At 52.9% G+C, this 16,043-nt stretch overlaps 1 protein-coding gene across 2 annotated transcripts in view; it reads right to left on the reverse strand.

The window, feature by feature from the left end:
* PLXND1 (plexin D1) overlaps positions 1 to 16,043 on the reverse strand; it is a 68,473-nt gene that overhangs the window by 28,477 nt on the left and 23,953 nt on the right. Inside the window, exons 7-17 of one of the 2 annotated variants that reach the window (XM_059856898.1) lie at positions 15,200 to 15,308; positions 14,247 to 14,349; positions 12,239 to 12,343; positions 10,348 to 10,437; positions 9,415 to 9,508; positions 6,858 to 7,021; positions 5,933 to 6,084; positions 5,685 to 5,784; positions 2,486 to 2,625; positions 1,981 to 2,148; positions 11 to 101 (exon numbers count right to left, since the gene is read on the reverse strand). In XM_059856898.1, the coding sequence (XP_059712881.1) occupies positions 11 to 101; positions 1,981 to 2,148; positions 2,486 to 2,625; positions 5,685 to 5,784; positions 5,933 to 6,084; positions 6,858 to 7,021; positions 9,415 to 9,508; positions 10,348 to 10,437; positions 12,239 to 12,343; positions 14,247 to 14,349; positions 15,200 to 15,308 (1,316 nt within the window). Of the gene's footprint in view, positions 1 to 10; positions 102 to 1,980; positions 2,149 to 2,485; positions 2,626 to 5,684; positions 5,785 to 5,932; positions 6,085 to 6,857; positions 7,022 to 9,414; positions 9,509 to 10,347; positions 10,438 to 12,238; positions 12,347 to 14,246; positions 14,350 to 15,199; positions 15,309 to 16,043 lie in introns of both variants that reach the window. The other variant, XM_059856897.1, reaches the window with a different exon arrangement.

Here is a 16,043-nt window from a genome sequence, read left to right on the forward strand (position 1 = left end):
AGACACCCACCGTGTGCTCCCTGCCGATGCCGCGCACAGCCATGGACACGTTCTGCACCAGCCCAAAGCCTCTTCCTTCCAGCGTGATGATCCTGCCCCCGCTTTCAGAAGGGAAGAAAGAGAGGGTGACTGCACAGGACAGTGCAGCAGTGGGATGTGAGGGCTGCACCTTCCTCCTGTCATTTTCTCAGAGATGTTTCCAAGCTGCCTGAGCAGAAAATGTGACCCAACAGCCAAAATCTTCTTGCTACTTACAGCAGAAGTAGGAAGCTACCTACACAGCTACCACAATATCATGGAAGAAAGGAAGTAAGGAGGAGTAGATGCTCTGGTGGAAAGGGGGGAGCCTCTTCCAGCATCAGTCAGCTTACTTCCCACTGTCCAGAAGAGCAGCCTCTGCATGCCAGGGTATGCACCAGCATCCTGGCCACTGGACATGTAAGTGAAACTGTAAAGTGATGGCCAGGACACATCCCCTGCCCTTGCCCCTGCCCCTGCCCTGCAGCAACCCACACAGGACTGTGAGACCTGGAGAGGGAAACATCCCTCCTCCTGCATCTTCCAGGAAGTTATGATTTAGATCAAAATGTGAAAATTGCTGTGATTTGAATATGCTTGGGGGGAATGCAACACATGAGCTTCCCACTGTGCAGTCAACTAACAAGAATAAAGAGCAGCCCCAATGTGCACAAGGCAGAGCAACAGCTGGAGAACCATCACCACTCATCTGCACCCTAGATCAACCTTTCCCATATCACATTTGACTTGTTTGGAGTATTTGCCAGGGAGCAGGCAAGACTCACAAGTCCTGTTATCTGAAGAGTGCTCCAGGCACAGTGACTTTGGGCACGAGGCCCCACGGTTCTCTGAAGCCTGGAGTATCACTGGGAAGTTATGATCCAAGTTTCTCACTAGCCTCTCACATCTGCGGACTAGTGCACAATTTTGAACTGGTTTAGATTTTGGTTATATGGATTATTTTATCAATATGGTAAGAGAAATCAGAACCAGCTAAATTTTTACACAAGTTATTGGCACCTCATGGTCAATAGCCCAGCAACATGCTGAAGCAGTCAGAGAGCATGAGCCACGCCAGAGGCTGAAGAGAGGGGCTGCAGTTACCATCCCCGTTCTCTGAAATTTGGGAATGGCTCTAAGTACCAAGGAAGCAGATTAAGGTGACTGAGAAAGACCCCAGTGGTTTCCTTTGTGACTGCAGGCAGGACATTCTTCCCTTGTCTCTTTTTAGACACTGCTCCCGCCACTCAGCAGTTGGAAGCTGGCTGAGTCATGGCTCTGCCTCTGCCCTAACATTCCCAGAGCTTGCAGCCTTGGCATTGTGCTTGGGAACAGAGAGGCAGCTTTGTTCCAAGAGGGTCAGACCACCAGAGCCTGCTCCTGCTCGCCCCTGGCCGTGTTTTCAGTGATGTCTCGCGGCACAGCTGCTGCCCTCCCAGATTTCCTAGTCAGCCCTGGTTTTTCAGCCTCCACAGGTGAGGAGGGTGGTATTTCACCATGGTATCCAAAGGAACAGAAGTCTGAGAACTCCACAGAGATGTGAAGCAAAAAGCAACACACTTTAAAAATTAAATACTGTGACCTCGGGGAAGGTTGAGATCCAAAATTACAAATCTCATCTTATCCTCCAGCAGTTTTACTGCCAAGAAAAATCCTCAGGGTCTCATAGAGCCCCCAGCTGGGCCTCCCCAAAACACTCACCAGGTGTGCACAGCATCCTTACCAAGGCTGACATTTTTCCACTCCTAAATGCATCAAAACAAGCTATGGACAGTCCTGGTGTGTGAGACCTCCTTTTCTCCCGTGCTGGGGTTAGCCTGGAGCACCCCAAGAGGCACCCTCCACACCTGTCCAGCCCAGGGCTGAGAAGCTCCTTTCTCCTGGCAGGACCCTCTCCCACCCTCTCCCACCTGGAGCTGACCTTCTCTTTTCCAGGCTGCCTCAGCTAGGGCAGGATCTCACCTGATCTGGCTCTTTTTGGGGTTGATGTCTGATATAACCGGGTTCTTCTCATACTTGAAAGTGATGTTGTGGCTGGCACAAGACTTGTTCTCGAACTGCACGCAGACTGGCACAGCCGTGGTGAGCTCCACGGCGGGCATGGTGCAGGTGATGCTGCTGTCCGTGCGGCTGCGTGGGGACAGGAGGGGTGAGCTGCAGGGAGCGGCAGGCTGCAGCCTGGCCTGAGCACCCTGACAGGCAGCTGGCAGCACAGATGACAAGGAGCTTTCAGTGACATGCTAACCAGCTGCTCCTAGGCCTGCTAAGGGCAGCTCCCAGCACCCGCTGCTGGGCCCATTCCCCTGCACACAGAGGGGAAGGGCAGGCAGGGGGATGCCATGCCAGCATGCAGTGGTGCCCCCCATCAAAACCCTCACTCTGCTGACTTCCTGGGGGACAATACCAGCCTTCCTAACGCTTTGGCTCTCATCACTACTCCAGTGCCAGCCCCAAGCCCTGCTCCCACCTGAGGTCCATGCACTGCTTGGAGGAGTTGATGAGGACACGGAGCTCTGAGCCGACGTCCAGCCTGCTGCCTCTGATGGTCACTCTTGTTCCTCCTGCCTTCGGGCCATTCAGAGGAGCTATGGACTGCACCACGGGAAGCTAAAAACAAAGGGGAAAATCTGTTTTCTAGTCTGGTAAATCTGCAGCTGGATATTCCACACTGTACATGGGAATTGATTCAGAACTTTGAGTAAGAGTCCAGCATTGTGAGGCTCAAACAGCAGCACAGCAAAAGCTTTTGCTGGCAAGGTTTCAGAAAAAGAGAAGTGATACAAACGCTAAGGAGTAGATCATATAAAACCTCTGTGACTCTCAGAGGTCCCTAAATACTTGCTGTAAATGAAACATGGGGCCAAACGGGAGCCCAGGTTCCCACCATTCCCTTCAGATTTCCAGCAGGAGGTCCAGAGCCAACAACAGCACAAGGTCCATCAAGAATAGGAAATTTCTCACTCATTCCCTCCCTCACCATCTCAGCCCTTCTAGATCCATGTCCTCCTAAATGCAAGGATAATGCTAAAGACCCACTGGAGTTTGGCCTTGAGATCAGTAAAATGACCACCTGGGTTTAGATAATTGAATATCAGACCCCTGCTAAGGAAGCTTCAAATCTGCATCTCTTGAGGCAACAGGAACTGAGGGGGAAGTTACTTTGCCTCTTGCCATTTGCAGCAAATTAGCATGTATGTTATCTGTGTTTGCAGCCCCTGGAAATCTTCCTGAGATTCATGAGCTGGAGGCTTTGATAACTCACGTGGCGCTGAGCCCTCCTGTCTGCTCACAGGCACCCCAGGAGAGGCTGCTGGCAACATCCCTGCTCCAGCTGAGCAGGACAGCCAGGGCAGAGCAAATCATGATCTAGAGACCCTTCCAAAGGGCACTGGTGACTCCCTCTCAGACAGACCCACGGGGGCTGGCCCTGCTCACCCCCAGCCCATCCCTTGCTCGTGCAGAGCAGACCCTTGATCCCTGCAGGTAGGCAGTGGAGTGCAGGCTGAGCCTGCTGTTAATGCCTTGCCTGGCAGTCTCTGCCACGCAAATCTGTATGTTAACATCTACCCTTGCCCTTGTCCTACGCTCAGATGGCTTTGCTCCTCTACTGTCATTTCCTCTGTCTGACCGTCACCCATTTCCACCGTATCCGTTTTGCAAATTTCTGTTTCTCTGGTGTCTGCAGGCAGCTGTCTCCTGGCCTCAGCCCTTAACTCACATATTCATAAGTGCAGCTACAGCACCAGCAGAGAGGATTATTCCTGTTCCCCAAAGCCCTTCCCCATAGCCAGAGCCAGGGGCTGCTGCTCTTGGTGCACTGCCAGCACCAATCACCTCCATTGCAGCTTTGGCAAACCCAGCTCATCCATAGCCTGCTATACTGTCCTGAAGAAGCCTCTCCCTCCTCCTCAGTACAATTACAGCTGAATTCTGTCTCTTCTAGGCATGTATAATGGGGACTTTGAAAGATGAAGCACACAAACAGTATGTGGTATTTCATGAAGTACCTTCTTTGGAAGGGCAGTTCTGAAAGCCTTTTAAACTTTTCCAGGCAACTGTACCAGTGCCCAAGCTCAGGCCTCACCAAGACCAGCCTTGCATGGTATAGGCTACTCCATTTGCATGCCATCAGATGGGAGAGGAGAACCAAGAAAACAAGAGTGCTGCTTGGTCTGCAAATGGTGTGAAAGCTACTTTCAGTGTGACACACCTCCATCATGCAGTGTCCCTCCCCAACACGTGCACAAGGCAGGGCACTCCCTCATATCTGCTCCAAGCTTTGCTAAGACAAACAAGACAAACAGAGACAGACAGAGAGAGCAGTTTTCTACTGTGCCACCCAAGCAGGAACAGCTCCTCTCCCACTCCAGGGAGGAGCCTGCTCCCTAAGCTTGCCCAGGAGCTGCCAGCACAGGGCTGCCATGGACCCAGGCTGAGGTCAGGGCCTGGCTTTGTTCAGCATTGGTGCTTCCACAGGTGTTTCCTGAGAGGCTTTTCCTGGCATGTTAAGAGCTGGTGAAGGAGCTGCCCAGCCCTGTTCCACGGTCGGGGCCCCTCTCCCCCCTCTCAGCCAGCAGCCAGCAGTGGGGGATGTGCCAGCTCAGCACACACATCCTGAGAATCCCCAAACCAAGGGGGGCTGTTGGGATGTGAACCTGGACACCTGGAAACTGTGGAAATGGGATCTGGGAAATCCTGCTGAGACTGGCCTGGCTGTGCCATCACCTCACCAGCCTCTCCCCATGCAGTGTCAGGCCTGGCTCTGCTGGGTGCTGGGGCGTGCCATGCCTGTGCTGGCTGCATGCTCTCAACACCCTGAACTAAACACCCAATCTGTCATTGGCTTCAGGCTGGGAGAATCGCACTCCACGAGCTGCCCCAAATTCTTCACAATGGCCACCAGGCATCAAAGTGTTTTCTGGGGCTCCAAGTCTCCTCCCAGGCCAGCAACTTGCAGCACGGACTGTCCTGCCCCAGCTGAAGCTGCCGTGGAGGCACAAAGGCTCCAAGCACTCCACGTGCCCTCAGCACCCACCCAGCACGGCTGTCCATGAATACTGTCCAAGAAGAAGGTTCATGTTGGGAAGAGAAAAAAAAGCATGGATTTATCTCCAGGTTTAGGGAGATGAAAGCTATCTTTGTGAAACAGCACAGCACAAAGTTATAAAGGGCTTTTCATTGCACAGTGGCATGGGGTTAGCGTCAGTCTAATCCCTACACATTATTTCGTGCAAAAACTAATACAATCTCTGCAGCAAAAATACCAGTTCTAAACAATGTGAGTTTATGGAATGTAACTTACAGAGCACAAAGGGGCTTCACAAGTCTCAAAAAATCTCACAGGTTGTAACAACACTTCAGCAGAAGAGGTAGAAGAAAACTGAGTTCCTTTTTATAACAGGAGAATTGCCAATAGAGGTGGAATGAGACAGACCCCTGCAGGAGCTGAGTCTGGGAGTGTGGCTGTGCTGCCAGCATCCTGCTGTGGTCCTGCCACACCCCACACAGGTAACCACAGGTGAGGTGACACCTCAGCAGCTCCTTAAGGACCCCAAGATGCAGTGGTAGATCCTGTTTCTCAGCCAGCTGGGGAAGGCGTGGGGAGCTGCACACCCACTTTAAGGAGCCCAGGATCACCAAAGAACACTCAGGAGGCAGCCACTCACCACATAGGAGTACCGCTCCCTGGACCTCCCCTCCCGGCTCACGTTGACCGTGACCACGTCCGAAAACGCCTCGGGAGCCGCTCCGGTCTGGCACACCACTCTGTGGATGGACGAGGCAGATGGCAGCGGTGCCAGCGGCCAAGGGCAGCAGCAGCTGGCCTCTGCCTGGCCACAGGGACAGGGAGGGACGGCCACGGGCCAGGCACATGCAGGGCCGTGGTCCCTCCTCCCCGGCTCCCCCAACTCACGTCTCAGAGACGACGTATCGGTGGGGCAGCGGGGCGCAGCGCACGGCGCCCACGCGCACGGCGCCCAGGATGTCGCTGAAGCGGCGGCCCAGGTTCCTCCCGTGGATGGTCAGCAGCGTGCCCCCCTCCAGGGGCCCCCGCAGCGGCTCGATCTGCAGCACCAAGGGGCAGCGCATAAAGTCAGAGCATCACAGGGTCCCAGAACGGTTGGCTTGGAAGAGACCTCAAAGATCATTATGATTCATGTCATTGGCAGGGACACCTTCCACTAGACCAGGTCAGGGGAGAACCAGGAGCTTCTGGCCTTCATCCCTGAGCCAATCCTGGTGCCCAAGCACCACCTGAGCAGACAGAATCACTCCTCACACTCCTGCTTGCCCAGTGCACCCAACAGAAGAGTCTCCTCACTCCGGCTTGGCAGAGGAGAAACCATCACACTTCTCTGCTGTGCTGGGCAGTGGGGTTTAGTCAAGGATCACTTCAGGTGCAAAGACATCTGAGAAGAAACATGCTTTTGAAGAAGACCACCTTTGAACCCACTCCTACACCACTGGTTTCACCTGACAGCTGCTGCCCCCAGCACTGTGAGGGGACAGAGTACTGGTCATGACAACATCCCAGTGCTGCGAGAGGACAGGGGAGGGGACTGGCTGTGATTGGGCTGCTGTTGTTTTTCCCTCTAACATGATGAAGACTGGATCCTGTCACTAGCGAGATGTCCTTGGCACCAGGTGACTTGACAGCATAGAAAGTAGTGAATAATTCAGTGCTGGTCTTGACCCCATGCTGTGTCAGGGACAATGTGCAGATCCTCCTCTGCTCCAGGCAGCACAGTGCAGCCAGTCCCAGCCAGTCCCAGCCCTTGGCACCACCCGCCACCTCACGGCACACTGCCAGCACCCTCTGAGCTGCCTTCGGGTCTTACCTTGCGAATCTCAGGAGGTGGGCAGTCCTCAGAGGCCTGTGGAGGCTCGGTTTGCAGCCTGCAGCTGGAGCTGCTCTCACTCCAGAGGCAGCGGTGCCCCAGGTCCTCCCTCCCCAGGCACTGGGAGCAGTCGGCACTGCCGGTCGCACAGTTGTACACCTCCACTGAACCACCAGAGACAAAGACAGCGTGAGCTCCAGGCCTGAGGCTCTACAGCTTTGCTTAGCCTGAGGCAATCCAACCCACACGCCCCCTCCCCGCTCCCACCACCTGCCTGCTGCGGTAATCCCAGGACAATCTGAAATCCAGCGGATGAGCAGAGCAGCCTGCGCTCACAGCGAGGTGAGGCGGCGCTTGGCTACCATCCTGCAGATTTCCCACAGGGCCTGGGCGCCTGTTCTCACTACAATATAATTTAGCACTTTCTTTTCCTTTTTCTCCCCCTTGAAAAACAAGCAACACCCAAACTTGGAACCGTTTGTCAATTAATGCTACATGTTTCCAAATCTCAGCATCCACATGGGAAGCTGCTTGGCAAAGCTGGCTCCATCCTCCCAGGAAAGCAATCTCATTGCTTCCACACTGACAAAAAATGGGGTAGTTTGTGCTTTGTACAGTGTTTACAGTTCTTTCCTTCCCCCTGTGACCACAGACCCCTTTCATTGACTTCTCCCTTCAGATCTGCTCAGCTCAACTTCCATGTTTTTCTTATACTGCCTTCACATCTGCAGTAGCTGGTGCCCTGAGTTACATTTCCTCTCCAGCCTCAAGACTTCTGCCACTGAAGTGGGGGTATCCATGGAGGTAGCAGTCAGAAATGCTCAGGAAACATGGCTTTCACACCCTTTTCCCCACAGGAGACTTTGCAGGAGCACATAAAACACAGAAACAGACACATTTGGCACTTCTGCTCACAGGAGCATCTTAAGGCACTTCCTGAGCAACTAATGAGTCCCTCAGCCTCAACGCTCTGCTGTGCTGTGCTAATGAAACTTCATCAGCCCCAACACTCTGCCTGTGCCATGCTAACAAAACATCACTGGTACTGGGGGTCTCTCCTATTCTCCACAAGAAAAAGCTCATTCCATGTCATCTGCCATCTCCCCAGGGGATTACACTGGGTGGTTTTCCAGCCAATAGCAGAGCTTGTATTCCTTCAATGGACTATCAAAACAGAGTGTAAAATAAAAGCTAATAAACATTGAAATAATAAACAATAACATCAGTGATTTCATTAAAGACATTTTAAAAGATGCCCATGTTTGTCTAGCAGATCTCTGATGCAAGGCAGTCTCTCTAATGTGACTCACACCAGCCTGAGCAAAGTGAGGAGGAGCCAGAGCAGCATAACAGTCCCGTGGGAACTCCAAATATTCTGGCCAATTCCGATGGATGCAAACATGGCCTATGTAAACGAGCTCCTTCTCCATGCAGGAGGAGGGGAATTCCACCACGCTTTTTCTGCTGTGGTTCCTGCTCCCAGTGCCACCCACACAGAGAACTGAGTCTTCTAGACAGCCAAAACCCCATGTCCCACCCCCCTCCTCAGGGTTACCACTGCATTGCAAAATTATGCCCTCTTCTTTCTGCAGAGAAAACAGCTCTCACTCCTGCCCATGCTGGTACTTCCAGGTATTTTCACTTTGCAAGATAATCCTCCTCCATTCACAGGGGTTTATCATGGGGAAACCTTTCTATCCTGGTCACTGGTTGCTGGTGCTCGTGTCTTTGTCCCCGTCACAGCTATCCTCCAAAGGAAAACTCTCTTTGGGCTCTCCTCCTCCTCTGCACCTCAGATAAATCAGCCCCTTCTGCCACAGCTGCTGACACAGTGTTGAGAGGCAAAGGAGCTCGAGAGTGCTGCCTCCAGCCAGAGCCCTTGGCAAGGGGCACTGCCAGACCTGTGGGCACGCTGCTGTGCCAGCCTCGCTCCCTGGCCGACCCCTGGGCTCGTCCTGCCTGCCCACCGTGTCTGTCTGACTCATTTCGAGTCTGCCTGCCTGCCTTCCTCAGTTTGCTGATGTAGCAAGGGCTTTTTTGGGAATCCAGCCACTCTTTGCAGAGACAGAGAACAGGCCAGGGCTGAAATGTGCTTACACATTTTATTCCTTCTCAGCAGAGGAAGCAAAAAGAAGGACTCAATTTCCACAGCACGTGGAACCTCGATGCCATGCTCCTGTGAGAGCTGAGGGAAGAGCCCTGCCCCATGCCTTCTCTCCCTGGGAGGAACTCCTCTCTAGCTCATACCCTGGCTGGGAGCACCAGGTAACCTGAGCCATGCACCGCTGGCAGGTGACACCTGAGCTGCCTGCACTTGTGGGCAGGGCTTGACTCTGGCTGGCTGTAACAGGGATGTGTGGGTGCCAGTCTGGGCTCTGGGCTCACGTTCATGGAGTGACTCTGGGTAAATACGCTTTTGGCATGTGCCTGAGAGAAGGATCTGCAATGTGCCCACTGGAGCCGTGGTGCTTCTCCTGCAGCCATAAACTCTGCCCAGGTTTGAGAGTCATTCAAGCCAATCAGATGAGAGAAGCATAAAAATATTTTCAACTCAGACCTGTCATCATCTCCGGACTGTCGATAAATCTGTCTGGTTTGTCCTTCAGCTGGAGGTTCACTGGGAAGCGATGGCTTTTCTCTGATGTGTGGAGCTGCACACAAAGAACAAACAAAAACTTATGAAATTTAGTAAAATAGGAGGTTACATACACACACACCCCCCCCCATGGATTGACCTTTCTTGTGAGCATCTTTGACCACTGCTCCTCCAGACACAAGGGTCTTATCCTTAGCAGAAGAAGTGGGACAGCTGTTTTGTTTTAATCATTTTGCTGAAGTCCCAGTAAAGGGCACCAGGACACAGGGCATGTTGTGGTGAGCACAGAGCCCTGGGTTGCTGCTATTTTTAGCAGAAATGGACAGGAAAACGAGCAGCCTGGACTGTCTGCACATTCTCAGTGTGGGGCTGTGATACAGGTGACGTGATGGGAAAATGCTCTTCTCCAGCTTCCACTTGCAATGTTCCTACTGGTGAAAGCCCAAATGTTTGCTGCATTTTGCAGGTGCAGTTTGCCCTCCAACAACCACACGCTGCTTTCCAGTGAGCAGCACAGCATTTTCTCAGGCCAATTCCTTGTTCAAAATAAAAGCTACGGAAACAGCAATCCTGAAAGGTGGCCAAATTTTTTGTCTGAACTAAACTCTTCCCATCTAGAAAGGTAAACAAGCAGCTCTTTCCCAAGCCCCAGGGGGACCAAAGCCACTGCACGGAGCTGGGAGCACAGCCCTGGTGACGTGTGTGTGCCCTGCCAGCACCAGCACACGCAGAGAGCCCAGAGGGGCAAATGCAGGAGGGAGAGATGGAGGGAAGAGAGCAAGTGGTGTCCCACTGCCAGGTGGGAGGTTGGGGGTGAGACCCTGGCTGCCCTCAGGCAGCACCTGATCCTCAGCCTGGGGGAAGCAGGGCTGGCAGCCTCAGCTCTGGACTCACCAGCACATGTACACACTCCACGGCAGAGGAGTTCACCCACCGGGCTTCAAACGTCCCGTCTGTCCCAAAGTGGCACTCCAGAGCTGTCTCCTAGGAGAGGGAAGACAAGGGCAGAATGGCTGCAACAACCAGTTCTCTGTCTGTCAGTCCATCAGCAGGGTCCATGTCCCACCTTGATTCTGCCACTGGCACCTGAACTCTGCCCAAGTCAAACAGGAGATCAGTACCTGACACTTAAGGTGCACACCAGGAGCTGGGCCTGGCCCACAGCACACACAGACCAGGTGTGCCTGGCTGGCCTCTTGTAACCCCAACAGCTCCTCTGGGCCCAGGTGTGTAGAACTCATGCTGCAGCACAGACTGAGAGCCAACGTTGTCCCAGGCCACCTTGTCCAAAACAGCCCAAACCAGTCAGTGATTTGGGCTCAAAGTCACCTTCCTCCTCCTCCTCCCAACACCTACACTGAGCAAATCTCTAATTCAATCAAGGACCCAGCCGAGAACAGGTTCAAAGACAGACTTCTGTGCTGTTTTCCTGATAACACAAGGATGATAATCCCACACCAAATTATTGCCGTGCCTGCATCCTGCAGGAAAAAATCCCATCTCCAAGCAGTTGATGCTACAGCACTACTAAGGTCTAACTATCCTTTGAAAACTGGCAGATCTGATAAAAGACATGGAAGGAAGCACCAGGCTCCTGGCAGGCAGCTGCTGGCTCAGCAAACACACAGCAGAATCTTGCCCAGAGCATCACCTGTGCCCAAGCAGCCCTGGCTCTGCAGGCTGCCCACAGCCCTAGCCTCATGTCCCTGCCCCTGCAGTGCCCCTGCTGCAGCAAAGGGGTTGGGGCACAGGTCTCTGAGGCTCCCAGCTTCAGCAGCACTCATGAGTTCCTCCAGAGAGGGAAGGAGAAGAAATCCTACCCGGCACCCTGGGACAATGAGCAGAAGGTGAGGGAAGGAAGTCAGACTGCCAGAGCCTCTCCTGCTGCCCCTTTCCTGCTGACTCCATTTCCTGTGGGTTCCATGCACTATTGCTTCCTCCTCAGCCACCTCCAGCATCCAGACAGGAAGAAGGATTTCTCACCCTGTTTTGCTGATTGCAGAGGTCACAGCCTCCTTCCTGGAGGCTGGAGCTGTGCAGGAAAAGGCCACCCCATACAGGCACGAGGGTCTGCTCTGCCCCTGTGCTAAAGGCAAGGAGGTGTGGTGGGAGTGGTGCCTCCACAGCCTCCAGCACCCTCCAGCACACCAGAACAGCTCCACCAGCACTTCCAGAATTCTCCTCTCCTGAAGAACAAGGATGCTTGGCTGCCCAGGATGCTGGAATCATCAGCAGGGGCAAGGCAAACCTGGCCCCATGAGCCCTGTTGGTCTGAGCCAAGTTACTCAGGGCAGCTTTCTACAAACACCAGAGCTTACTCAAGCACTTTCCCAGTGCTCAGCCTCTTCGCCCCAAATTCCTCTGGTTCTTTCTGGCATGCAGCACATCTCCAAAGGCAACATTTGATGTCCACTCCTGCTTTTTGCTGTTAGAATTAGCATGTCAGAAAATTTCACAAAAAATACTTTTTCACATAAAAACAAGCTCTGTAGTGATGTCCTGAAGGATATTTTCACACCAAATGAGCCCTGCAGTGACAATCTGATGTTAAACAATGCTTCCATGCTGTACTCAAACACTGTGGCTCAGACAGGGCTCCCTGCCTGCCACTCAGAGCTGTGTCCTTCACTCCTCAGTGCGGGCACTGGGGCAGGCTGGATGTGGGGTTGGGAGAGCTGACACCAGCATGCTCTGTGGGGGAGCAAACACCCACAAGGGAACAGGGAGTTTTATTTCCCCCAAACACCTGTCCAAACCTTCCCAATGCCTTCAGGAACTCATTTACCTCAGAGAAAGTTGCATTGGCCAGTGAGATCATGATGTTCCGAGATACACCCGTGGGCATTGGCTCCAAAGGGGCAGGTACTATTTGAGGACAGTCAATTTTCTTCTGCTAGGTACAAAAATAAGGAGAAAAAAGGGGTTAGGTGGGTGCATGCTGAGCATCCTCAGCAACAAGGGAAGAGGAACCATCAAAGTCCTTGATAAGATTCACTGCACCGGGAAGTGGGTACTGCCAGGTGCACAGTGACCGTGTACCTGCACCTCAGCTGCCACTCTGGCTGTGACAGGGCCAGAATAACTCTGAAAGGAGGCACTGCCTCCTCCAATGGCAGATGCACCAGTGTGACCCTCTCCCTGCCCCTGTGAGCCGCGCTGCACCCTCTGCCTGGCTCACTCCTGGCAGCACCTGCAGGGTCTGTGCCCCAGGGTCTCCATCCTGCACAGGGCACAGGCTGCGTGTGCCCGGACAGAGGCTGCCTGGCAGGGCCTTCAGTGAGGGGCTGCAGTAGCAGGGCAGCTGCAGGGAAAGGCTTAAATGAAGCTGAAAAATTATTTTAAAAGGTCATCTGTCTCCTTACTTTTGTTCTTGTTTTAAATTGATGTCTCAGACACTGGAGCTGACTCAGAATTCCAGTCTATGTGACAAACCCGTCCTGTTCTCTCATGAGACGTAAATCACACTGCCAAACTACAGCAAAAATGGAGCCAGATTGTGCATGGCCCCAGGGTACATCCAGAGTAATGCCTGTGACAGTGGAGCCATTGGGGTAAAAGACAACAAAATACTTGGTCCATTATGCAGAATCATTTGCAGCAGGCAAGATTTCCTCTCGCTTGCATTAAAGGTTATTCTGCCGTGGCTCCACTGATGCCAGTGCTGCTGCTGCTCCAAGGAGAGGCTGAGCCTGCCCTCCCAGTGCTAGGATGCCTGTTCAGACACATCCCTGCAGCTGGACACATCCCTGGGACCGGACATGCAGTGACGGGGAGATTTCTCTCCCGCCCTCCAGAGACCTAGACAGGGATCAGGGAACTACCTGGAAGTGCCTGTTTGACTGTGGAAAAAAATACTTCACTTCTGTCAGGACACTCATCTAACCAAGCACAGTTGGTGCTGCCTAAACAAGGAGACTAAATAACAGAGATGAACGTGATAAGGGAAGAAAAACAGCAAAGCAAACAACTGGAAAGAAATTTCAGTCCCAAGCCTCTTCCAAGGAAATAAAAAGAGTTAAAATAAAACCAGCACAGCTACAATTTCAAGCAAAACCTCCCCTGGCATGATGAGTCCTTGCATGTCACCAGAGCTGGCACAGCTTCCCAGAGAAATACACTTTAGAGGACTGATAAACTTGTCATCTTGCAGCCCCTTCTCCTGCTGTTCACCAGCCACCAGAAATAGAGCTTCTGGCTGACTATATCCTTCACATCTGGATCAGAGGAAAAGGGCAGAATGTCCAAGATGCTGCAGATGGAGGCGGTGGGATGCAGCTTTCCCTGCAGAGCCATGCTCAGGTGCAGCTGCACCAGCGATGGTTTGTTTACCAAAAGCTCCAACTGCACGATGAAAGCACCGTGTTTCCAGGGCTACAGAGCCCCTCTGCTGCTCACGAGATCAGCAGGAGGCTCAGAGAGAAAACAAACATGCCCAAGCAGGTCAGCATCCAGCCCAACTGCACCTCTGGAGCAGGGGATCCAAGGAAGCTAGTCCTTTGTTAACCCAGGACTAACCCAGGGCAGTCCCCAGGTGACCCCACAGCCCTGATGTCACCCAGTGTCACTGCTGGAACCGACACCCCCAAGTCCCTGGCATGAGCAGCACAGCAGTGCCCAGCAGCACACTCAGCATGAGCACCCACTGCCCCCACAGCCAGTGTGTGCCAGACCCCTGCAGGGCTCCCCAGGCTCTGGCACAGGACAGACACCCAGCAGGGCACAAGCCACGGCCAGCGGGTGCTGGCCACTGCTGGAGGAGGCTCGGGGCCCGAGCAGCCCTGAGCAATGCTCACCTCCATCTGCAGAGCATCCTCACACTGCGAGTGGTTAGAGACACAGCTGTAGGTGGAGGGGCACCAGTGACACTTCCACCTGGCTGAGAGGCAGCTGGTGCACCTGAAATGGCAAAGGCAGGGTGAGGAAAGCAGAGTATAGGTTGCTCAGAGAGGCCACACCTCAGCCCTGCAACCCATCTTCACACTGTTCACTTTTTAATGGTGCCTAGAAAAACCCATGGCAAGTGCTGGATTATCCTCCCCTCTCCCTGGCAGCTGGCAGGGAATGTGGTGAGAGCCCATCACCCCCGGGCATCCCTGCCTGCCCTCAGGCACGGCAGACTGAGAGCCACCTTCCTCTGCTTAGCGAAAAACATTTTTCCCAAAAAAATGCTCTTTCCCCTCATCTGTCTCTCTGAGGAGCCTGGCATGCTGGACCTGACTAAGACTCTCCCTGCTGTTTACACAGACATGGGAGTGCTGGCAGGCCGTGTGGTCAGGTCCTGGTGTCATGATCCTGAGAGGTGGATGAGTTTGGGTGTGCGCCACCAGAGCCCCCTCAAGCTGATGGGGGCATGTGACTGCTCCCACCCAGGGCTGGAAGGAGCAAGAGAGCATGACCCTCCCTTCCCCAGTGCCCACAGATTGCTGGGGAGGCCACCTCTGCTGCTGAAGGGTTAACAGAACAAGCTTTACATAAAAATATCATTTATGTTTAAAAGAAACCCAACATGTCCAGATGGCTTGAGGACCCTCCTCTGGCACCACATCTCCCACAATCCTGCCAAATCCTGCCCAGGCCCCAGCCGCCTACTCTCAGGAGCTGAGCTCCCCCACTAGCCCCACACAGGAGAGCTCTGTGCTGGCACCCTCCCAGCTCCAAACTGCCCCACCATTGTCACCCCTGTGCCACCCACACCCTGCCACCACCTGCCCATGGCGGCTCCCTGCCTGCACAGTGGGGCACTTACGCTCTCTTGGGGTAAATGTTCCCAATCCTTTTGCAATCATAGATGGTGAAATTGGCCCGGATGATGTTTTTGTTGTTGACCCGGAGAGAAGTTTCGACAACCACATGGTCTGAGAAAATCAAGCCAAAGAATATTGGGTTGCAACAGCCCCTTGCTCGCACTCACACAGCAGACAAGAGAGACCCTTGGGAAAACAGGGGCTAAATATGATTTGTTTTCTCTAGGGCTTCCTCCGAGCTGCATGTCAGAACTTGGACCAGTCATCCTTTCTCCTCTGACATTCAGCTCTCCCCTCCGAAATCAGCACTTCACATTACTCTCACAAAAAAGAACATGGTGACTTCCAGCACAAAATTCCAGCATGTTATGCAAGTGTTAATTAGCAGATTTAATTATTGTCTTCACGTACAGTGGGTGCTAAACTATAATTTTTAAAATGTGGTAATTAAAACATGTTAGTTATCATGTTTTAAAATCCCGCTCACTTTCCCTGTGCCAGCAAACCTGCAGAGAGCGGAAATCCCTTTTTTGGCTGCTCAACACACCACATTACCTTCCCTCCCCCCAAAATTGCCTATTTTTTTTTTCATTGCAATTTTGCCATATAAGCACCAGAGAGAAGAAACAATGCCTCTTTCAGAATACAGACAATAAATCAGTGCACTGGATTCCAGAAATTCATTTGGACGTTGCTGAAACCAACAATACAGAACAGTTAATGATCTCCCATTCTTTGGATAGTTTGGGAGGAAAGCAATGCAGCTTTATGGGCCTAGGAAAAGTGGAATTTTCAAAAGGACTAGCTAATTCTGCCCTTACTGAAGTCAGCCCTCTTCAATAGCAC

This window comes from Haemorhous mexicanus, chromosome 11 (genome assembly GCF_027477595.1).
Source record: "Haemorhous mexicanus isolate bHaeMex1 chromosome 11, bHaeMex1.pri, whole genome shotgun sequence".
Taxonomy (NCBI): Eukaryota; Metazoa; Chordata; class Aves; order Passeriformes; family Fringillidae; genus Haemorhous; species Haemorhous mexicanus.